This window comes from Hyperoodon ampullatus, assembly GCF_949752795.1.
Source record: "Hyperoodon ampullatus genome assembly, chromosome: 7".
NCBI classification, from domain to species: Eukaryota; Metazoa; Chordata; class Mammalia; order Artiodactyla; family Ziphiidae; genus Hyperoodon; species Hyperoodon ampullatus.
This window is the reverse complement of record NC_136920.1, coordinates 58,010,385-58,035,376: the sequence shown is the minus strand read 5'-3', so window position 1 is coordinate 58,035,376 and position 24,992 is coordinate 58,010,385. Positions and strand designations below refer to the sequence as shown.

Genomic DNA, 24,992 nt, shown 5'->3' with positions numbered 1-24,992 from the left:
GTCCTTTTGTGACCTGGCTTATTTCACTCAGCATAATGTTTTCAAGGTTCATTCACATTGTAACATGTTTTAGTACTACATTCCTTTTCTTGGCTGGATATCCCATTGTATGCATATATCACATTTTGTTGATCCTTTCATCTCCTTCCTACTTTTTGGCTTTTGTGAATAATGCTGCAATAAACATTGGAATACAAGTATCTCTTTGACTCCTGGTTTTATTTTGGGTATATAATTAGGAGTGGAATTGCTGGGTCATGGGAATAATTGAATGTTTAATTTTTTGAGAAATCGTCATACTGTTTTCTACAGCAGCTGCACCATTTTACATTCCTACTAGCAATGTATGAGGGCTCCAATTACTCCATGTTCTTGTTAGCACTTGTTATTTTCTGATTTTTAAAAAAATATTCTAGTGGGTATTTCATTAGGTTTTGATTTGCATTTCCCTAATGAATAATGATGTTGAGCCTTTTTTCATGTGCTTATTGACCATTTTATATCTCTTCTTTTTTTTTTTTTTTTTTTTTTTTTTGCGGTACGCGGGCCTCTCACTGTTGTGGCCTCTCCCGTTGCGGAGCACAGGCTCCGGATGCGCAGGCTCAGCGGCCATGGCTCACGGGCCCAGCCGCTCCGCGGCATGTGGGATCTTCCCGGACCGGGGCACGAACCCGTGTCCCCTGCATCGGCAGGCGGACTCTCAACCACTGCGCCACCAGGGAAGCTATATCTCTTCTTTGGAGAAATTGTCTCTTCAAGTCTTTTGCTTAGTTTTGAATTGGGTTGTTTGTCTTTTGGTTGTTGAGTTGTAAGAGTTTTTTATGTATTCTGAATATTAAATCCTTATCAGATACATGATTTGCAAATATTTTCTCCCACTCTATAGGTTGTCTTTTCACTTTTTTGATAGTGTCCTTTGAACAAAAGTTTTTAATTTTGATGAAGTCCAATTAACCTGTTTGTTCTTTTTGGCATAAGTTGTTTATGCTTTTCTATTTGGCTTTTTTACTCAGCATAATTAGTTTGAGATTCATTCACTTATTACATGTATCAATAGTTTATTCTTTTTTATTGCAGAGTACTATTTCATTGTATGGATATGTCACAATTTGTTTATCTATTTGCCTGTTAATAGACATTTGGGTTGTTTCCAGTTCTTGGCTATTACAAATAAAGCTACTGTGAACATTCACATGCAAGTCTGTATAGAATAAACTTTTTTTTCTCTTAGGTAAATACTTAGGCATGAGATGGCTGGATCATATGGTAGGTGTGTGTCCTTTTTTAAGAAACTGCCAAACTTTTCCAAAGTGGTTTTACCATTTTAATTCCTACCAGTAGAGTATGAAAGTTCTGGTTTCTCTCAATCTTTGTCCACGTTTGCTGTGGTGAGTCTTTTTAATTTTAGCAATTCTAACTGGTGTGTAGTGGTATCTCACTGTGGTTTTTAATTTGTATTTCCCTGATGACCAGTGATGTTGAGCATCTTTTCATGTGTTTATTTGTATTTTCTTGCTGTTGAATTTTGAAAGATCTTCAGATACAAGTCTTAACAGGTATATGCTTTGCAAATATTCTTCTCCCAGTGTGTGTCAGTCTTTTCATTTTCTTAGAGCCTTTTGATGGGTAGAAGTTTTTAACTTTCAAAAAATACAGTTTACGGCTTCCCTGGTGGCGCAGTGGTTAAGAATCCGCCTGTCGGGCTTCCCTGGTGGCGCAGTGATTGAGAGTCCGCCTGCCAATGCAGGGGACACGGTTTCGTGTCCCGGTTCGGGAAGATCCCATATGCCGTGGAGCGGCTGGGCCCGTGAGCCATGGCCGCTGAGCCTGCGCGTCCGGAGCCTGTGCTCTGTAACGGGAGAGGCCACAACAGTGAGAGGCCCGCATACCAAAAAAAAAAAAAAAAAAGAATCCACCTGTCAATGTAGGGGACACAGGTTCGAGGCCTGGTCTGGGAAGATCCCACATGCCGCAGAGCAGTTAAGCCCATGGGCCACAACTACTGAGCCTGCATTCTAGAGCCCACGTGCCACAACTCCTGAAGCCTGTGCGCCTAGAGCCCATGCTCTGCAACGAGAGAAGCCACTGCAATAGAAGCCCGCACACCACAACGAAAGTAGCCCCCGCTTGCTGCAACTAGAGAAAGCTGCTCACAGCAACAAAGAACCAAAGCAGCCAAAAATAAATAAATAAATAAATTTATTTATTAAAAAAAATACAGTTTATACTTTTTTTTTCCTTCGTGGATTTTGCTTTTGGTGTTATATCCAAGAATTTTCCCAGCCCAAAGTCACGAAGATTTTCTCCTATGTTTTCTTCCAGACATTTTAGAGTTTTAGGCTTTACATGTAGGTCTGTGATCCATTTTGAGTTAATTTTTATATATGGTGTGCGTATGGATTTCCCAGTTATTCTGGCACCATTTGTTGAAAAGACTATCCTTTCTCCATTGGATTGCCTTTTGCACCTTTGTGAAAAATTAGTTACCCATATATCTATGGGTTTATTTCTAAACTCTGTATTGTATCTGTACCATTGATCTGTTTGTTTATTTTCACACCAATACCATGCTGTTTTGATTATTGTAGCTTTATAATAAGTCTTGAAATCCGTTAGTATTAATCCTCCAATTTTGTTCTTTTGCAAAGTTATTTTGGCTTCTTGGTTCTCTGTATATCCATCTGAATTTTAGTATTGGCTTGCCAGTTTCTACAAAAAAACTTGCTGGCATTCTGATTGGGATTGCATTGAGGCTATAGATCAATTTGGAGAGAACTGACATCTCAATAATTGAGTCTTCATATCCGTCAACATGGTATTCTTCTATTTATTTAGGTCTTCTTTAGTTTCTCTTGGCAGTGTTTTGTGGTTTTCACTTTCCAGATATTTTGTCAGATTTATCTTAAGTATTTCACATTTTTGGATATTACTGTAAGTGTTATAATTCTTGTGAGTATATAAAAGTACTGTTGGTTTTTATATTTTGATATTTTATCCTACAACTGTGCTAAACTCATTTAGTAGTTTTAGTAGCTTTTTTGTAGATTCTAGTGGATTTTCTACATGGAGGATCATGTTGTCTGTGAATAATGACTGTTATTATTGGAGGACTTTACTTGCAGATTTTAAAATGATAGTCATCAAGACACTATGGTGTCGGCATAAGGAAAAGACATATAATTAATGGAATAGAGTATAGTCCTGGAATAGACCCACTCATATATAGTCAGTTGATGTTCACAAAGGCACAAAAGTAGTTCAGTGGCAAAAGAACAGTCTTTTCAACAACAGTGCTGGAGCAAACTGAATATCCTATGAATAAGTAAAAGTCAATCTTGATCTCTCCTTTATACCATATACAAACATTAATTCAAAATGCATCATAGACTAAATGTAAAAGCTAAAACTATGCAGAAGAAAACAGAATAAAAAGTTACTGACTTTGGGGTAGGCAAAGATTTACTAGACAAGAACCCAAAAATTCCTAATCACAGAAGAAAAAAATGATATTGAATTTTATTAAAGTTAAAAACCTCCACTCATTTAAGAAATAGGCAAAGCAAAGACTGGGAGAAGATATTCTCAAAATGTGTATCTAACAGTGGACTTTTATCCAGAACTTATTTAAAAAAACCTCATGCACCTAATAATAAGGTTAAAAAAAATAGGATAAAAGGTTTTATTGAAAGTAGACACTTCACAAAAGAAGACATGCTTCTAAACATATGAAAAGATGCTCAACATAATTAACCAGCAGGGAAATACTCATTAAAATCGCATATAGGATATCCCCTACATCCTCTGGAATAGCTAAAATTAAAAGGCTAAGAATTCCACCTGTCCAAATGAGTATGAGAATGTAAATAAGCTGGAACTCTCATGCATTGTTAGTGGGAATATAATCCTCCCTCGGTATTTGTGGGGGAATGGTTCCAGAAACCCCGTGGATACCAAAATCTATGGATGCTCAAGTCCCTTATATAAAATTGCAGAGTACAGTTGGCCTTTGGTATCTGTGGGTTTGGTGTACATGGGTTCCACCAAAGACAGATTGATGTTTGATTTTTGATCTGTGGTTGGTTAAATCCACTGATGGTGGAACCCACGGATGTGGAGGGCTGACTGTGTAAAATGGTATAACCTCCATGGGAAACATTTTGGCAGTTTATAAATTTAAACATATACTTACTACTTGACCCAGCAATTCCACTTGTAGCTGTTTAGACAAGCAAAATAAAAACATCTGTTCACAAAAAGACATGAATGTTCATAACAGCTTTATAACAGCCCCAAACTGAATACAGCCCAAATGTACAATACTTGAATGGATAAACAAATTGTGGTATATTCATACAATGGAATATAACTCATCCATAAAAGGAATATAATATAATAAACTTAGTAACATGGATGAATATCAAAAATATGCTGTGAATGAATCCTGACATAGAGGAATATATGCTGTATGATTTTATAACAGGCAAAACTAATCTGTAGTCATAGTTATAAGATTAAGGGTTGCTTAGGGCTGAGTAGCGTGGGAGATTGATTACTAGTGGGGTTTTTTTAGTGGGTTTTTTTTTGTCGTTTGTCTTTGTTTTTGTTTTTGTCTGTGCTGCAAGGCTTGTGGGATCTTAGTTTCCTGGACAGGAATCGAACCTGGGCCCTCGGCAGTGAAAGCACGGAATCCTAGCCACTGGACTGCCAAGGAATTCCCACTAGTGGGTTTGAAGGGACTTTTTTGGGTGGTAAAAATGTTCTATATCTTGATTAGGGATACAGTTACATGGATATATACATTTGTCAAAATTCATCGAGCTGTGCATTCTATGTGATCATTTTATCATATGTAGATTATGCCTTAACATAGTTGATTTTTTAAAAATCAGTTCAAAGTGGATTGTAGATCTAAATGTGAAAGGTCAAATAATAAGCTCCTTAAAGATACCATGAGAGAATTTCTGAAATGGGATATAAAAAACACTAATGTTAAATTAAACTGTATTAAAACCTGGAGCATCTTGTCTTTAAAAGGCACTAACAAGAGAGTGAAAAAGGCAAGCGGGCTTCCCTGGTGGCGCAGTGGTTGAGAATCCCCACGGGTTCGTGCCCCGGTCCGGGAAGATCCCACATGCCGCGGAGCGGCTGGGCCCGTGAGCCATGGCTGCTGAGCCTGCGTGTCCGGAGCCTGTGCTCCGCAACGGGAGAGGCCACAACAGTGAGAGGCCCGCGTACCGCAAAAAAAAAAAAAAAAAAAAAAAAGGCAAGCTACCGTGAGAGGGGAAAAAAGTGTGGGTGTGTGGGTGGGTGTATGTATGTATCTTGTAGGTATCTTTTTTTTCTTGAAAACTGCCTCATATTCAAAAATATATAAATAACTCCTACAAATTACTAGGGAAAATCCCAAATATTTTAAAGGAGAAAGGGCAACAATGTGAATAGGCACGTCATAAAAGAGAATTTCCAAATAGTCAATAAAGACATGAAAAGCTGCTCTAGATCTTTAGTCATCAGAGAAATGCAAATTGAAGTCATAATACGGTATCGATATATATGCACTGAAATGGCTAAAATAGACAATACTGAGTGTTAACAAGGTTGAGAGCAACTGTCATTCTACTACATTGCAGGTTGGGGTGGGAGTGTAATTTGTACAACCAATTTGGGGAAACTATGGCAGTGTACCCGTGCGTTATGACTAAACAGCTTCTCTTTTAGAATATACAGCACAGAACAGTATGTGTACCAGGATACATACTCAAGAATGTTCATAACAGTTTATTTGTAAATAGCTATAAATTAATAACTATGCAAATATCCACTAAAAATAGAATTGTTGTTTTGTAGTCAAACAATGGAATACTATAAAACAATGAGAAAGAACAACCTACTACATGCAACTACATGGATGAATCTCAAATGGAATGTTGACTGAAGGAAGACAGATTCAATACATATATAAGATTCCACTTATATAAATTTCAGAAATAGGTGAAATGATTCTTTTTGGTGTGGGAAGCTGGGATCATGGTTACTTTGGGGTGAGGAATAAGCACAAGGGGTACTGGTAATATGTTGTTTCTTGATCTGGGTGGTAGTTAGATGGATGTGCTTATTTTGTATAATTTGTCATGCTTTACATTTATGATTTGTACACTGTGTATAATGCTTTGATTTTTAAAAGTTTATTTTTGGGAATTCACTGGTGGTCCAGTGGTTAAGACTCTGCACTTCCACTTCAGGGGTTTGATCTCTGGTCGGGGAACTAAGATCCTGCATGCCACGTGGCCTGGCCAAAAAAAAAAAAAAATTTATTTTTAAAAATTAATGATGGGAAAGTAAAGATATTTTGAGGAAAAAAATTACATTGTACTCTTGATAGTGTGGCTGAGAATGAGATTACTGTACAGAAGTCAATAGTTTTTCTTTAATAATTAGCATCTAAAAATGGAGGCAGGGACTTCCCTGGCAGTCCAGCAGTTAGGACTCCCCGCTTCCACTGCAGGGGATGTGGGTTCCATCCTTGGTCAGGGAACTAAGATCCCGTGAGTTGCTGGGCGTGGCCAATAAATTTTTAAAAAATGGGGGCAGTAATAAGCATTCCACTTACAGTGGTGGGCGGCTTCACTTGGTACAAGCTGAGATCTCTTTTGTTTTGGCTCCTACTGCTTGCCTCTCGCTTTTAGCTCTAGGGCTTCTTTGTGGTTATTGCTGCAGTCCCTACCATGAGAACTTACTTGAGTTGTATGAGCCAGTGTCAGGGGTATTTAACATCCAGTGGAGCAAACTTTGGTCAGCAGGAAGTGGGAGTCTATTTATATACATATATATATATATATATGCTTCCCCCTTTCTCACTTCTGATTGATAGTCTTGAGCTGCATTGCATACAGTTTCTCATATTGTCTTCTGTAGCCAACTGTCAAGCCAACCACTTTTATTGGCTCGCTGTCTCTCCTTGTTATACTACTCCATCCTTAACTCCTGCTACCCAATAAAGTATTCATGAATAAGCCTTCTACTCAGACTCTGACCTGCTACCCATAACAAAGAATTATTTAGCCCAAAACGTCAGTAGTGCTGAGGTTGAGAAACCGTGATATTTGAAGCCAGTGGTTTGCTTTAAAATCTAAGCTCTTCGATATTCAAACACTGACTTCAGGAAATAACCACTGAATGTTAATTTTTGTGTCTATAAAATGATAATGATAAGGTAAGCTCTATAATAAACTTAATACCCGAAACATGGAAGAGTTAAATAAACAGCAGCTATTGATACTTCTTATTCAAGTTTATATGCTATTTTCTGACACTGAGTCATTTTCACTGAATATAAAAGCTCTTTCCTAGATACCAAGTTCTCAAGTCCTTATAAATAACCATCAAAAGGGACCAAAAAAAAAAAGCATCTGCAGAACCCAATACAGAGAAAACACCAACATGATTTATGTGAAGATTTAAATGTATATATGGGTTTTTCAATTTTGTAAAATTTTACCTTTAAGGTGATGCTGTGTTAGCAGAGACTCAACACTGCAATGAGAAGGTTGTTTTGCCAACAGCACACAAGTTCATTGTCAAAAACTTTGAGAGCAGCCATAAACATTATTAGGCGCAAAGGATGCATTCTAAAACACTAGAAAAGCCAGAGAACATAGTATGTAAACACAAGCACAAAACAAAATAACACTAAAATACGTAAAACAGGAAATTTAATATTTAGTTTTTTAAAAATAGCAACGTCTGTGTATGTATATATTTTGGGGGGCTATCCTATGCATTTGGGATGTTTAGTAGCAGTTCCTGGCCTCTACCCACTAGATGCCAGTAGCACCACACACCTTATCCCCTCAGTTGTGACAGCCAAGTGTCTCCAGACATTGCCAGATGTATCCTGAGAGGCAAAATCATCCTTGGTTGAGAACAACTGAGGTAAACATAGATTTGAATTCCAGCTCCAAGACTATGGCTCTGTGAATTTGCCATAGTTTTTTTAAACCTTAGTTTTGTTTTTTAATTTTTAAAGTAAAGATAACATTTAACAGTGCTTTAGCTCCGCACCTGACACATACTGTTCAGTAAATGATAATGTGATGCTAAAACCTGTTTTTTGTGTGTGCCACTCCACCTTTCTATCCTCTAAAAGTGAAATGCCCCTTTGTAGCCTGTGGTCATCTAAGATCATTATAAGGCATTGATCTAAGATCATTAAAAGGCATTGATCTTTCATGTGGGCAGTTAGCATAGACTTCAAGTTTGCTTTCTGCCTAGCTGTGGATTAGCTTTCTTCCTCTTGTGTTCTTGTTTGACTTGGGCAGAGTTGGGAGTACATTATTTCATTTGAATCTCCTCCTGATGTAACATTGTTTATGGTGTTCTTTGCATATTCATAACCTCTTGAATTAGACCCAGCATGTTAAAGACTAGTTCAGGCTTATTGGAATCATACCTATGGAAATTGGAAAGATAAGACTAAATCTTATTGTTGTTAATTGTTATTGTTGTTTTTGCTTTTTAACCCAGTTGACAACCAATGAAAAATACTTATTCTTTAGTTTTATTTTATAAGTATGATTAAAAATATTAATAGCCTAGAATTGCTTTCATATACATTGTCATTTAAATTTTATTAAAATCCCAGGCAATGAAAAGAGAATAAAGGGAGGTTAGGAAAGGGAACTCTTGATATACTGTAAGTATATAGCAAGATACTACAGTAAATACTTTATATTATTATCTCATTTATTTCTTACAACAATAGCTGCAAAGTAAGTAGCATTATCCTGTTTTGTAGGTGAGCATATGGTGGTTCATTTGCCCAAGGTCATATAGCTGCTAAATAAGTGACAGAACCACTAGAACCCGGGTTTTAAATTCCAAAACCCATCTTATTTTCATAATGCCATGCTACCTCCCCCAAATGAGGAGCATGTTAGTCTGCCTTAACTTTCTTTGTAGACAGTGTATCTTGACCTATCCTGTGGATCACAAGATCCACGTAAATTGTAGGACGTTGGAACTGTGATAAGCCATTTTTTCTGTTTCCAGTAGGCCCAAAGACCTGTCTTGCCTAGACCAACTTCTCTGGCCCTCTGTGGCCTACATCTTTGCTGTTCTCCTGGTCCAGTGCAGTTATATCTGGTTTATGGGAGTAAGGAAAGTTTTTAGGTTCCACCTTTTTTGGCTAAGTGAATAAACCTTATTTTTTGATTATGTGTATTATCTTAGCCTTTGTGATTTCATATTGCTTAAGAATGCAGAGCAGTTAAATCTTAAGCCATGAAGGGAATGTTTGGCAAAATTCAAGTAAAAGTAGACTTAAAAATTAAGAGGGCTTTATAGCAAATAAGAAAATAGTCTCAAAACTTTCCTGTTTGTTCTGATAGACTACTGAGTAAAAGATGTTTTTAAGTCTATAGTTGCCTAAAACTACTGTCTTGGTGTGATTTGTATTTTTAGCTGAGAGAAGAAAAGTTACAAGAGGAGAAAACCTCTGAAGATCAAATCCACAGGCTGTTACCAGAGGATACAGAAATGGGAAAAAGGAAAATGGATGAACAGAAAAAAAGAGATGAGCCATTAGTACTGAAGACAAATCTAGAGCGTGTAAGTAGATCACCTTTTTGATGGACACCTGCCTCAAAATCAGCAATTAGCCCAGGTGATGTGGATCTGAAAAACCTTTGTTGGTGAACAGTAACAGTCATTGACTGTGCTGCTTAAGAGTAGTGAAGAACTTAGCATTCAGATGAAGAGCTGGAGAAAATGATTTGTGAATGGGACAGTGAGACTTGTGTGGAAAGATTAAGGGGGAACAGTGGGGAAAAAAGGTGAGTGAGAGGAAAAACCTAGTATAGTTTACTACTTGTGGTAAGTTTTATACATATATTGTCATTTTGATTTATGAGTTGTTATTTGACATCTGAGTTCTGTATGTGTTATATCCTCAACTAGATTTCCTTATAGTTTGTATTTTACTTCCGTTTACTCTTTATAATGCCCCAAACAGCACAGTTCTATTTACAAAGTAGGTCCTCAATATTAGATTACTTAGTTTAAACTTAACCTAATTATACTTCTAATTGGGCCAAATCTTGCCTGAATTTTTTTTTTTTTTTTTTTTTTTTTTTTTTTTTTTTTTTTTTTTTTGCTATATGCGGGCCTCTCAGTGTTGTGGCCTCTCCTGTTGTGGAGCACGGGCTCTGGACGCGCAGGCTCAGCGGCCATGGCTCACGGGCCCAGCCGCTCCACGGCATGTGGGATCTTCCCAGACCAGGGCACGAACCCGTGTCCCCTGCATCGGCAGGCGGACTCCCAACCACTGCGCCACCAGGGAAGCCCTTGCCTGAATTTTTTTTCATTACTTATTTACCAAGCAAATTACTGGAAAATGTTGTAAATGGTATAGTTAGCTAATACAAGAAAGCACTTTTGGAGGATCCACTGATTACGGCTCAAATGGATGATTACAATTGTTTTTTTTTTCTTTAGTAATTCATATTGGATTAGACATCTTGTATTACTTGCTGTATGTACTTAGCATACCTTTAGAGTCATATCTATTAAAATGTTTTGTAATTCAGGCTTGTTAGTATTTCAGGCTATATTTTTAATTAGGTGGATTTAATAAAGCTTTACTATATATAAAGATAGACCACATACCAGAATAGAGGGAAAAAATGTCTCTAGACCTGAAGTCTGCCTGTTAAACAGGTCCCAGCATTGTAACAGATTATACAACTTTGGCCAGGTTACTTAATTTCTCTGTGCTGTAGGTTTACTCTTTGCAAAGGCATTTTTCCTGAACTTCAGAATTTGAGATTACTTAAGCTTTCTTGGATTGATAGTATTTGCTGACTGTCAATGTATATGTGGGGCTTTTTTACCCCAGTTATAATAATAATAATTGTTACTATTTAACTATTTTTAAAAACAACCATTTGCATTCCAACCTTCTAAAAGATTCAGTTTAACAAATATGAAATGCTTATGTACTCTCAATGCTCTGTTCATTGGGAACTACAAAAGGAAAAAGACTGCTTTTTGGAGAGAATACAGTTTATCTAGGAAGGCAAGAATAAAATATATGATAGTCTTGTGCAGATAGTATGTCTTCTGACTAATAGCCCCAACTGTTGTCTGTAGTCTCTAAAGACCGCAAACTCTGCCTCTTCACCCCACAGGACTGTCCATTAGTGTCCTCAGGGAAAACAGCCCAGAAAGACATTTCTTTTTAGGACAAACCAATTTTGACAAAGAGAGCTTACTCTTTACTACAGTCCTTTTGATAGAAAGAACCTATTGTTTTTGGCCTTGCCAGATCTAGGTTTCCTCCAAGAAATGATCTTTAGTATTAATTCATAGCAAGGATGGGAAATTGCTCTAATTATTTTTTCTTTTGCCACTATAACCTTTGAAGTAGAAATTAATTACATCAACCTAAAATTTAATCTTAAAAGGAATCAGGAAGTACCAATCCTGATTGGCAATGGCCAATTTTGCAAAATTTCCTGTACATTGAATAAAATCAGATCTATGAACACTTTAAGTTTTAGATTTTTGTGATTTTACCTTTTTTCTGTTTGCTTTTATATTTTATATTTTTGAGGACTTTTACAATTTTACTTTAAATATGTCTTAAGAAATTTTGGTGTTGAACAAATAATTTCATTTAGTTTAGCCAAGGATACGTTCATATTGGGACTGAAAAGAAGCTCAAGTGGTCTCAGTGAAAAGCCAGCTGAAGGATTATATTTTATAGAGAGAGTATTATGATTAGAGCTGGACTGATCATTTCACCCTCCTGCTCCAAAAACCTCAGTGGCTCCCCATTTCCTGTGGAATTAAATGAGAACTCTTCACCCCAACATTCAGGTCCTTAGTATTATTCTAGCTTATCTTTCCATTTTTGCTTACATCCGAGAACTCCAGGGAACAGAGCTGTTTGCTTTCCCCCAAATGTATAATCTATGCTTTCCCTCCTGAGAATCCTTGCTCTTGCATTTCATCTCATTGAAATGACACTGACCTTACCTGTTGAAAGGCTATTTATCTTTCCATGTCCAGTTCAAAAGCTGTCACCTTCCTGGAACCTATAGGGATTCCTCACTTTTTCTCCACTCCCATCATCCATTCACTTCAACTTTCCTCTCCTCACTTTGTAACTTTTATAGGACTTATTTCATTCTTCCTTACATTATGGTTGTTTGTGTGTTTGTGTTTCTCTACTTGATTTGTAAGTTGGTTAAGTATGGGAAATGTGTCTTACTGTTTTTTAAATCTCCCATAGTACCTTGCACATCACAAGTGTTTGATACGTGTTTATCAAGTTGAATCCAAATAGAGGAAGAAAAGTGCTTATTCTAGAAACAGTTATTTGTTCAGAAAGAAAATAAAATAGGCACGATGTTTAATTTATTACGATTTGTTATGGTGCAGTTAATACCGACAATAGTGCAAATTGTTGGAAAACAATTTGGTGTAACAGTTATAGTCATACCAAAGATTATAAAGTTGAAAGTGAAAAATTGCTTGTCATGCCATAACCTAGAGATAACTGCTATAAACATTTTGGTGAATATCCTTCCAGACTTCCATTTCTAAGTGTGTTTGTGTGTGTATGTGTGTGTGTGTGTGTGTATGTATGTGTGTATAAAATATATTGTTTTTCTTTTCAGAAAATGTAACCCAGTATACATACTGTTTTATAACCTTCTTTAATAAATTATAAGTCCTGGATGTCTTTCCATGTAAATAAAGAATCCCATATCATTTAGTGGTCTGCTAGTTATTCTTTACTATAGAATTTATCCAGTTAATTAATCTGTTGATATTTTGCTGTCTTAAACCACTGCTGTGATGAAATCCACATGTCTCATTAGTTCCTTATAAATTACTAGAAGTGGAATGGTCAGATCAAAGGGAGTGTACTTTTTAAGACTCTTTGGTACTTATTATTCAGTTGACCTCCATTAAGTTTGTATTAAACTTTGAACTTTAAAGTTTGTATTAAACAATAGTAAACAAATGTACTAAACTAATTTCCTTACACCCTTGCCAACCCTGGGTATTATCATTCTTTTAATTTTTTTTAGGCACAACATTTAAAAAAATATCATTTTAGAGATTTCCATTTTAGGAATCGATAGTCCTATATGCTTGTTTTTATCCAAAGTTAAAGATGAGAGGTAAATATTTTCCTATCTTATGGCTCTAGGTTTTGTGAGGGTAGAAATATAGAGGGATTGGGGGTCAGGGTACCTTCTGTTTATATAATTATTTATTTATAATAATGTAAATTTATTTTCAACAATTAAAAGGAACCTGGCATATACCTATTATAATACCAGAGTTTTTTCTTAAAAGATTAATAGTATTAAGATTGATATAAATAAAATCTATCTTTTGTTGAGCACTTACTACTTGTGAGCTAATGCACTGTGTTTTTAATGGTTTATCACAATATACATAGTAGACAGATCATTTTTAATTTTATAGATGAGAAACTGAGGCTCAGAAAGGTAAAGCAACTAACCTATAGTGACAGTGATAGCTAAGTAATAGAGCTGGAATTTGAACATTCTTTTATTTGGTACCGAATTGATTATTCAGAAACACCTAAAAAAATTGTCATTATTTATCCCCTGTTGAGTCTGTTGATGTCAAAACTTTTTCTTTCTTTCCAATAAATTTGTAATGGGTTAGTGCTATTAAAGTTTCTCCAGTGAATAGTTTGTACAACAGGGTTCTTTAAGGAGTGATAGATACCCTACAGAATTGAAAAGCTTCTCTGTAAATTGTAATCCTTCAACTGTTTCTTAAAGGCTGTTGGAAACATAGCCTGTTGTATGAATGTGCCTGTCAACCTAGAGAATAACAAAGCATTTAAGGAATACAGGGTGCTCTGAGCCATAAGATGCCTTGCATGCCTCTGTCTACAACTCTAACTTTGATAGTCATTTAATCATTAGAAAACTGGTTAATCATTAGATTATTAGACTTTTTTTGTTTACGTACTATATAATGGTATCAGAAGTTTTAAAGAAAAGGTGGTCACTTGCTCTCAAAGAGTGTTGTCTACAGCAGAAATCAGACTCCTAAATAAGAAGCTACAGTTCAGTGTGATTAGTTGCTCCCCCTATAAAGAAGACACTCGTATTGAATCATGAGCAAATCCTCATATGTGTATGCAAAAGACACACGTAAAAGAAACTTTGAATGTAAATTTAAAGACTCAAAAAGAGATTCTAAAATAAAATGAAGGTAAATGAATGAGTGTCAGCAAGATGGAAAAAGCTGATCTAAGGGTATTTGGAAGCAAAAGTGACATTTAAGATGCCTCTGAAAGGCCAGTGAGTATTTTATAGGCAGAGAATGTGGAAGGAGAATCTTAGGCAAAGAGACTAAGAGCATGTGCAAAAGAATAGGAGTTTTGAAAGACTATGATGGTACATGTGGAGAATAGAAAGTAGTATGATTGCAGTAGAGCTCAAGGAGTTCCCTGTGTCGGAACTGGTGGGAGAAAAACTTGGAGGAAGATTGGATCTAGTTTCTGAAGGTTATTGGATCATGCTGAGGTATTTAGACTTTATCCTGAAGTCACCAAAGGTTAAGCAGGGGAGTGATGGGATTCTGTCTGTGTGTTTGATAATATGGAGGGGATTGGAGGGAAGAAAGGCTGGAGAGAGCAAGACCTGTAAGTAGATTATTGCAGTAGTCAAGGCAGAAGATGATGAGAATCTAAGGAAAGACAGTGACAATGAGTATTCATGAGAAGAGTTAGATCTGAAAGACATTAGAGGAGCAGAATGGAGCAAAGTAGAAATGACGTGGAGGCAGTTTGGAGACAGATGCTCTGGATCACAGTGCCAACGTTAACTACTTATTAACTCTACAATCCTAGGCAGATTAACTACTCTGAGCCTCAGTTTGCCATCTGTAAAAGGTAATAATCCCTTCTTAGTGGGGTAGGTTAAAGAGTAGATGAAATAAAATATTTGGATGTGTTGGGGTACTCAAAACCTCTATACAGTGTTATTATGACTTTGAAGAAAGGAAAGGAAAGAGTCATGGGTGACATTGAAGCTTCTAACTGGGTTGGTAGGGGGACTTAAAGAAGAGAAATATTGAGTTTGATTTTGGATATATTAAGTTTGAGCTGCATTTGGGATATCCAGATTGGGATCCCAAGAGGCAGTTGGAAACATAGATTGGAACTCAGAGAGAACATATAATAGAAAGAGAGATTTGAAGAATAGCTTTGGGAGATTCCATGGGAACCCCAAATGGACAGTGTTGTCTCCCTTGTCTCCTGCCAGTGTCCTGCACGTCTCTCAGATTCAGAGAATGAAGAACCTTCTCGAGGCAAGATGATACAGACACACCGCTCGGCATTTGTTTCCAAGAACAACTCCTACTCCTTATCTTTCCTGGCAGGGTAAGAGACTGATACTGAATTCAGTCAGGGTTCTTTCATTTTGGGATATGAGACAAAAGGGACTGGGGGAGCTTTAAGATGTATGTTGTAGCTACTTTGGGGGAGGTAGGAGTGGGGGAAAATGGGGGAACTGGTTTTCAAATATGGGTTAGGAATAAGGGGCTGACCTGAAATTTTAAAGAAAAGTAAATTTTACCCATTTCGGGTATCCTCAGGGTAAGATTGTACTAATTGCTCTGCTGCAGAGTTGAACTTTCTTTTCTGGGAGGAAACAACAAAGCCTTCTTCAACAACCATTGATATTGAAGACAATATCCATGGATTTTCTTTGTGGACTTTTTTCCTCTTAATAGGAACTTGAGGCCAGAGTTGACTTATTTTCAATGCCTGGAACTAAAATATATATTGATAGGTTTCAAGAGGGCAAACTAAAAAGTTTTTAAGACCTTTGTCAAGGCATTTCTTGTTCCTTTAGACTTTGCAGGTCCTGGGGAGGAAAGGAAGGAGGAATTGGATGAATGTTGGGTGATGGAAGAATAATGAAGGGCTTGGTGGAAGCAAGGAAAGAAGGATGGATAGATGGATGGATAGATAGGTAGGTAGATAGATAGCAGGAGGGAAAGGAAGGGAAAAAGAAATGAAGGAAGGGAGGAAGGCTGGAAGGAATCATTTATTCAACAGACAGTAGGTACTACGTGCCATGCCCTCTCTTTTAATATAAAAAGACACAGTCTTTACCCCATTTTGTTGTCTTTTTTGATTTAAAGCTGGCATTGCTCACCCTTATTTCTAGGGTTCTTCTCCTTCTCACAGCACTATGAAGTGTATCTCTCTTGCTGTTCCTATGGACATATACCTGGACCCTTTATATCTTAAGGCTTTTTTATTGCTACTCACTAATAAATATGACCAAAAAAATCTACCAAGTTTAAGAATGTTATAAAGTTCATACTACTGTGAACCCTGTTGTTTTTATATCTGAATCCTTTTGGTATATGTTCTGATTTTCCTGTTTTCTTTTTCTTTTTTAAATTTTATTGGAGTATAGTTGATTTACAATGTTGTGTTAGTTTCAGGTGTACAGCGAAGTGATTCAGTTATACATATATTTGTTCTTTTTCAGATTCTTTTCCCATATAGGTTATTACAGAATATTGAGCATTTCCTGTTATTTCTGTGAGTAAAATTCGCTAAACCTCTCCTTCTCTTAAATGCCTCCCCTTCTCTGGGTGATGGTAACTCCTTCCAGGAAGGCCCTTTCCTAAACAGTTTATTCACTCATTTGACATTTGTTGAAGAGCCACTGGATTGTAGCCACTGTAGCTTGACTGATGAAATGAGAACCCAATACGTAAGATGTAAGCCAGTGTACTTAACCATTTATGGTGATGATGAAACTCTTGCTTTGTGCATATGAGCTTGAACTATAGATGCCCTGTTAAAGTTAAAGTTAAAAAATTCAAGATTGCTTGACTAAGAATCGTCAGCTTCTGAATGTGTATGTGGATTTTTCCCCATTTATAGCGGGTGTATCTTAATGATTATTAGAGGGATCTACTGAAAAGAGAAAAAGATCATATTAATTCCAATCAAGTCACAATAAATATCCCCTGAAACAAATAAATGTTGCTTTAGGCAGTTTGTGATTAGTTAATTAATATCTCTTCATTTGAAACTACTTGGGAAAAAGGAAAATTTTATTAAAACCCAAATATGATGCCAAGGCCAAATTGCCCCAGTTAATTGGAGTGGACACTGGATAGGTGAACTACTTATTACCAATTCCAGTCTCTACCCCTGTAATTCATTCTTTTAAAGTGGGTAGAAGGTTAATATGTTGTTACTTAGAAATGCCTACCAAGGAACTTAGAAAATTCTTCTCTAAAGGGCAAAATGTAAAGTCTATACAGAGGGGTGTGCTTTTGATTATGTGTGGCTCTGGAATATGTGTGGTATATCTTCTTTTCCTGCTCCTTGGCCCATCCTTGCCCTTAGTATGTATCATTGAGTCACAATGGGATCAATTTATAGGAAAATATTTACTTCACATGTTATTGTTAAGAAATGTTGCAATCAGTATTATACATTTATGGATTTCAGCATTTATTTTTTCCAAATATCCAAGGTTGTGGGCTGAGTTCAGTTATTAGTACAGTTTTTAAAAAAATTAATTGGATTTGGTTGGTAGAGTTATCTTTTTAGGAAATAGTTTGCTGATGTCATGGAAACTTTAGGTTGGAAAATTTATTATGGTAATACTGTGAATTGCATCTCTTATTTAGTCAACATGTTTTACTTCTTAGTTAAGAAAATATTAAGTTTCAATTCTAAATGATATTTAGGAAAACAATATGAAGTTGTTAGTGCTGACAATGAGATGAGGCATATGGATATATTAAAAAAGAATTAGCATGGTGATGGTTACATAGCGATGTGCCTGTAAACTTAAAATGGTTAAAATGGTAACTTTCATCTTATATATATTTTACCACAAGAAAAAAAGAATTAACATTGTTAACAGTTTTGGGATATTTCAAATGCATTTTTTTCTGTCTGTTAAGCAATAACAGAAGAATAGGTTTTTCTCTGCAAGTTTGTTTCCTAAAGAGAGTTAATCTGTAAAAGCTTTAAAGTTTTTTACATCTGTATTTAAATCAAATTAATCTGCATTTATTTTACTTATCCACTTTATAAACTTTTCTTTCTTAAGCCCAAAAGCATGGAGTTAAGAGTGAGTAGTCCTGATAGGATGGTTATTTTGGAAGGAATCCATCAATAGATTCTGGCCGAGTCTTGCCAGTAGCTCAGTCTATTTTCATTTGAAACATTCAAAGCAAAGAATGTTTTGCAGCACTATTAATAAAGTTCTATAGCCCTTTGAAAATGAAACTTCTTCCAAATAGGCAGATAGAGTAATAGTTAACCCAAGGTCATTTCTAAGTAAATTATAAAATATATGTGAATTGAAAAGAATTACTTGAACCATAAGATATATAATTATAAAGTTAGGCTTTTATTTTAAATATCTGAAAAGCTGGTTTGTTTATTTGTTTAAATTTATTTCCCTTCATTCCTCATGCCCTCTTCACCACTAGAAGAATCAAACAAAAAACGTGGTTGCAAGTTATTCTAAAAGCTCAGTCTGGAAAAACTTTCTGTGTTGAGTTAGTGTCTTTTCTAAGAGCTACACGTTCATTTGTGTTTTCCTCTTTGCTTTGGCTGTCAGGAAGTTTAGAATTAAGACAGAGTTTTCAATTCAGTCATCATGGCCTTCCAACATGGCATATAATTAAAGAAATAATTTTTGGTATACTCTTCTCATATTTATTACTTAATGTGGTCTTTATTCTCTATTAACGCTCATTCTTTATGCATTTTTACTGTAAGTCACTTAAAATTCTTCTTGGGAATAGAGTATAACCATAAAAAGAAATATAATCAAACCATCTATCCTCCTTCCAGTTTAAAAAATGAAGAAAAGAAAGTGATGCAGTAATGCCAGTACTGCCATTCTGTATAAAACTGTATCTTAAGTAAATGTTGCCTAGTGAGATTACTGGCATATGATAAGCCTTCAGTGAGTATAGCTGCTGCTATTTTGTTATCTTCTTTTAGAACTCTTAGAACTGAAAAGGATCTTAAATACTGTTTTATCTAATTCCTTTGTTTTATGGGTGAGAAGACTAAAGCTCAGCGAGAGACCATGGCTTGCCAAATCTTAGACTGCTAGAGTAGTAGGACAGTGAGTTAGAACTGAGATTTCTTGGCTCTTTCCACTATACCCTTTTGTCCCCCATGACTTTCTTATAGATCCCTATGCTGCCTCTGCCCATTTTCCCACTAGGCTTTAAATCCTTTGCAAGCAGGGACAAAAATCTTGTTTACCATTGTATTCACAGTACTTAGTACAGTGCCTAGCACATAGTAGAGGCTCAGTAAATACTTGTGGATTGTTTAATGAGATAGGTCTTGTGCCCTTGGGTAGGTTAAAGGGGGCTTTTTCAGAGTTGTCAAACTTGCAGAGTCTCTAGGAGGGAGTACTCTGGGAGCTGTGGAGGAAACAGATTGTCTGGTGGCTGTTGTTTAGACTAGATTCCATTGGATTAATATGGGATTTAGGGGGAGTCTAATGACCACACTGATAAAACTTTTGTACTATAAAGTTGCCTTTAGCTCTTTAATACATTAGCAGTAGCTTATGAGGATCCTTTTTATAGATTCTGTAAAAGAAAAATCTGTGTTACACTGAGTAATAATTAAGCCTTAATTAAGTAGAAATTAACTACATTATTTTGTTTTCTAATGTCCAAATACTTTAAGCCTGAGTCTGTGGTTCAGAGTGGGGTGCAGCAAAAGAGACCTGAAGTGTCTGTGCTTCCTCTAAGGTGTGTGTATATGGAGAGATAGAGACAGAGACTGACTGCAGACTCAGTCATATTAACTGCATGCCCAGCCAGTGTTGGAGTGAATTAAAATATGCAGACTTGTTCCTCTTTTTTAAAATGAACGAATGAAAATATAGATGCTTTCAGCAGACAGATACCAGACACATAAATGATGTGATACTGGAGGACTAGCTTTATTATTTTTTAATTAATTAATTTTATTTTTGGCTGTGTTGGGTCTTCGTTGCTGTGCACGGGCTTTCTCTAGTTGCAGCGAGCGGGGGCTACTCTTCCTTGTGGTGCACAGACTTCTCATCGCGGTGGGTTCTCCTGTTGTGGAGCGTGGGCTCCAGGCACGCGGGCTTCAGTAATTGTGGCTCGCGGGCTCTAGAGCACAGGCTCAGTAGTTGTGGCGCACGGGCTTAGTTGCTCCGCAGCATGTGCGATCTTACTGGACCAGGGCTTGAACCTGTGTCTCCTGCATTGGCAGGCAGATTCTTAACCACTGTGCCACCAGGGAAGCCCTGGAGGGCTAGCTTTAGAATTGATAAAAGGAGGCAAACCAGAGAGGTGAGGGTGGAGAAGCCAGTCTAGGGAGTTTTAGGGAAGTAGTGGTATGAGCTTGAGTAAAATCAGTTGACCTCCTTCTGTATCATTTATGTAAAATGCAAGTTGTTATGCCCTACCTATTGCTGGGCAGGGGATTTCCCTGAATGATTTCTTAAGATTCTTTTCACCTCTAAAACTGAAGTGTCTAGAAGTGGCTTAGAGCAGGGTTTTAAAAGGTGGAGGAAATGTGACCAGGGCATGAAAAGGAAAGGGTAAGGGCAGTTAGTGAGTTCTGTAAAAATCTCAGGATTAGACTTAGCAAGTTATGTGTGGGGAATAGTCCAAACAGTAATCATGAGGGAAAGGAGACTATGAGAGAAAAATGAGGTAGTGATTTAAAAGAAACCACAAGGCTTGATGATGGCCTGGGGCAGGTCGTGTGTGTGTGTGTGTGCATGTGTGTGTGTGTGTGTGTTGGGGGAGGGATAAAAGAATAGAAGCAAATCAAGTGGATGAGCTGGTTAAGAGGACAACATCTTGTTAAGAGTATGGAGTATGGATGGAAAAGGAAGATAGCTTAAGGAGAAGTGATGTGGAATTTAAGGAGCAGGTTTTAGAGGTGTCAGTAATCTCTCTGCCATACTAAAGTAGGAATATACTGGTGGTTTTCAGAGGAGTCTGGCAGGATGGTGATGGGTAGCATCAGGGAACTAGCTTTTCCCCAGGGCTTCCTGCCATGTTCAGTACTTTACATACCTCGTTTCCTTTAGTTCTTACATTAATTCTATAAGATTTATAACATTCTCATTTTTCAGCTAAGGAAAATGCAGTTCAAAGAGGTTAAGTAACTCACCCCAGAACTTCTCACCTGAGTAGAGTGACAGAGATGGAATTGGAACTCAGGTCTCTCTTGACTCCAAATCTGTGCTCTTTCTAGCAAACCATTGTCAGAACCCTGTGACAGAAAGCTCTGTGCTTAGCTCTTTGTCTTGAAATGATCTACCTTTACAACAGAAAGCTTCCTTCCTTCTGTTTGTTTAAATAATTTATACCGTCTTGTTCTAAAAAAATACAAGATTGTATAGAGGTGGGTAAGAAGCTGTCCAGTTATCCTGTTGTTTGAGGGGACTCAAATCCTTTTGCATTACTCTAGGCCCTTTGAAATACAGCTGTGGAAACAATGTTCCTATCTATCAGCAAACAAATACTAGTGCATGTCCAGAATAGGCAAATATGTAGAGACAGAAAGTAGATCAGTGGTTGCTTAGGGCTGGAGGAGAAGGTGGGGTTTAGGAGTAATAGCTAAAGGGTATGAGGTTTCTTTATGAGGTGATGGAAATGTTTTAAAATTGTGGTGATGGTTAAATAACTCTGTGAATATACTAAAAACCATTAAATTTTTTTTTTTTTTTTTGCGGTACGTGGGCCTCTCACTGCTGTGGCCTCTCCCATTGCGGAGCACAGGCTCCGGACGCGCAGGCTCAGCGGCCATGGCTCACGGGCCCAGCCGCTCCGCGGCATGTGGGATCCTCCCTGACCGGGGCACGAACCCAGGTCCCCTGCATCGGCAGGCGGACTCTCAACCACTGCGCCACCAGGGAAGTCCAAAACCATTAAATTTTACACTTTAAAAAAAGAAAGAGGGACTTCCCTGGTGGCGCAGTGGTTAAGAATCCGCCAGCCAATGCAGCGGACATGGGTTCAAGCCCTGGTCCAGGAAGATCCCACATGCCGCAGAGTAACTAAGCCTGTGCGCCACAACTACTGAGCCTGTGCTCTAGAGCCCGTGAGCCACAAGTACTGAAGCCCGTGTGCCACAACTACTGAAGCCCGCCCGCCGAGGGCCCATGCTTCGCAACAAGAGAAGCCACCGCAATAAGAAGCCCATGCACCGAAACGAAGACCCAGTGCAGCCATAAATAAATAAATAAGTTAGTTAGTTAGTTAGTTAGTTTAAAAAAAAAATAGAAAGAATGCTGGTATACACAAGGCAGATAACCCAACAATAAATATACAAGGGAAGGATTGTAACAAAATTTTACCCATTTCTGGGTGCGTGGCAGCTACAGCTAGGCCTAAGGAAGCTACTGCTTTTATTCAAGTACGTGTGTGGTGGTGGGAGGCCTCACACACCCAGGCTAGGGGCTGGGAGGAGGATCCTCTCCGACTTTCAGCTTCTTGGTGGAACTCAACTCTGCCAGACCTGAGAGTTTGATTAAAAAACTAATGTGGTATGGGTATGTGAGAGACAGAGAGAGTGATGAGTGAGCAATTAATAACATGAGCTATCTAATGTTTTATATCATGTAATACCATTTGAAAACCCTTTAAGCAGTGCTTTATAAGCATTAAATCTTCTAGCTTTCCAGCTGCATGTTTATACTGGCTGCTCCTCCTTTTCTTTGTTTGTAAGTCAGATGCATTGTGGTTGTGGGTATTTTTAGCTTAACTAGAAATCCCAGAAACCATCTGGTCCCTTGGCAGTGGAAATTTTAAGCTGGTTGCCTTTCAGACAATGCTGCTGTCTCTTGTTTATGACTTCATTATGTGTTTGGAAGAGAGAACTTCTCTAGACGTGCTGGGTCTATTCTGTGGCAGAGTAGAGTAGAATGTAAGATCAGTATGCTGTGGTAGAAAGAGCACAGGCCTTAGAGTCTTGGAGATACAGATTTAAACTTTGGCTTCAGCTGTGTGACCTGGAAAAATCACTTCCTTCAATTCTTTGTCTGTAAATTGAGGATGCTGATTTATAGGGTTTCTATATGGATTAAATGAGGTACAGTATATTTAAAACACACAGTGCCTGACAGATAATAGATTCCTAATAAATGATGAAGTTTTCTTTCCTTTCCTTAAGGATGTCATAGGCATTTCTGTATATATTTTTATTCACTTATAAGAAATTTGTTGAATATATCCACTATGTGCCAGGCAGTGTGTGAGGGTTTTGGAATATAGAAATGGATGTGCACAAAGGTGGGAGTAGTAGTTACTTCCTCTATTTTTTAGCAAAGGTATTGTTTGAGCTCTTAAATCTTAGGAACATTATCAAGTTTACTGCACTGAAGCCTCTTAACCTGACCAAATACTACAATAATAATATCTATATATTATGTTGATGGTTTACACGATATTTTCACATTCATGATTTTTGTGACTCTTCATGTGACAATAACAACACTGGGGGAATATAGTTATATAGGAACAAAGTTTATGTATGCTATTGAAATTGAGTTGGTATTAATTTGAAATATATTGTTTTCAATTAAGATGTTAATTGTAATTCCCCAGGGCAACCACTAAGAAAATAACTAAAACTTACATAGTTAAAGAAATAAGAAGGAAATCAAAAGGGTACAGTAGGAGATATCTAACACAAAAGAAGGTATTAATGGAGACATTGTGGAACAAAAAAGGTACAAGACATATAGATAATACATAGAAAAATTGCAGAAGTCCTTCCTTATCAGTAATTACATTAAATGTAAATGAGTTAAACTCTCCAGTTAAAAGGCAGAGATTGGCAGAATGGATTTAAAAACAGTATAGTCCAAATATATGATGAGACTCACTTTAGATCCAGAGACAGAAGTAGGTTGAAAGTGAAAGATGTAAACAGTGACCAAAAGAGAACTGGAATAGCTATACAATATGAGACAACATAGACTTTAGGACAAAAATTATTACAAGAGACAAAGAGAGGCATTGTATAATTATAAAAGGGTCAATCCGCAAAGAAGATATAACAGCTGTAAACACATGTACACCTAATTATGGGTCCATAAAATATGTGAAGCAAAAACTGACAGAATTAAGGGGAATAATAGACATTTTAATATTAATAGTTGGAGACTTTAACACCCACTTTCAATGATGGGTAGACTATACAGATGAAAGATAAACAAAGGATATAGAAGACTTGAATAATACTGTATACCTAGCTAGAAACAAAATAACTGATTCAAGAAGAAATTGAAAATCTGAATAGACCTATAACAAGTGAAAAGGTTGAACCAGTAATCAAAACACATCTGGCAAAGAACAGCCCAGGACCAGATGGCTTCACTGGTGTTACTACCAAACATTTAAAAAAGAATCAACATGAATGTTTCTCAAACTCTTTCAAAAATTAGAAGAGGAGTGAATACTTCCCAATTCATTCATTCTTTGAAGCCAGTATCACCCTGATACCAAAGCCATATGCAGACATCACAAGAAAAGAAAACTACAGACCAATATCCTTTATGAATCTATATTCCAACACACCATTGGATGAAAAAAAGTACAAGCTTTGATGCATTAGAGAGGGTGAGAGAAACACTTTGACTTAACCTGCATCACCCCTACCCCAGGGCAGCAGAACTCAGGTTCAAGAGAGATTTTCCTGGCTGGTGATTGCCCCTGTGGGAGAAAGTAAGAGCGTGTGAGTGAACACCTGGCTTCTCCCACTGTATACACCTGGCTTCTCCCATTTCTCTCCTGCCTCAACCAGAGTATTGAATCATGATCTACATGACCTAGGGGAAGGAAGAGTCTGGGAAAGCAGCAGATAGGACTCTCAGAGGGCATTAAAGGGATGAGGATCTTACTAACTACAATACAGACTCCACCCACAAGTCACT

At 37.1% G+C, this 24,992-nt stretch overlaps 1 protein-coding gene across 1 annotated transcript in view; it reads left to right on the top strand.

Moving 5' to 3' along the window:
* Positions 1-24,992, top strand: part of RNF169 (ring finger protein 169) — a gene marked incomplete at its 3' end in the record, with an annotated part of 79,744 nt that overhangs the window by 42,858 nt on the left and 11,894 nt on the right. Inside the window, exons 3-4 of the mRNA XM_079707703.1 lie at positions 9,460-9,606; positions 15,318-15,436. Coding sequence (XP_079563829.1) covers positions 9,460-9,606; positions 15,318-15,436 — 266 coding nt within the window. The remainder of the gene's footprint in view (positions 1-9,459; positions 9,607-15,317; positions 15,437-24,992) is intronic.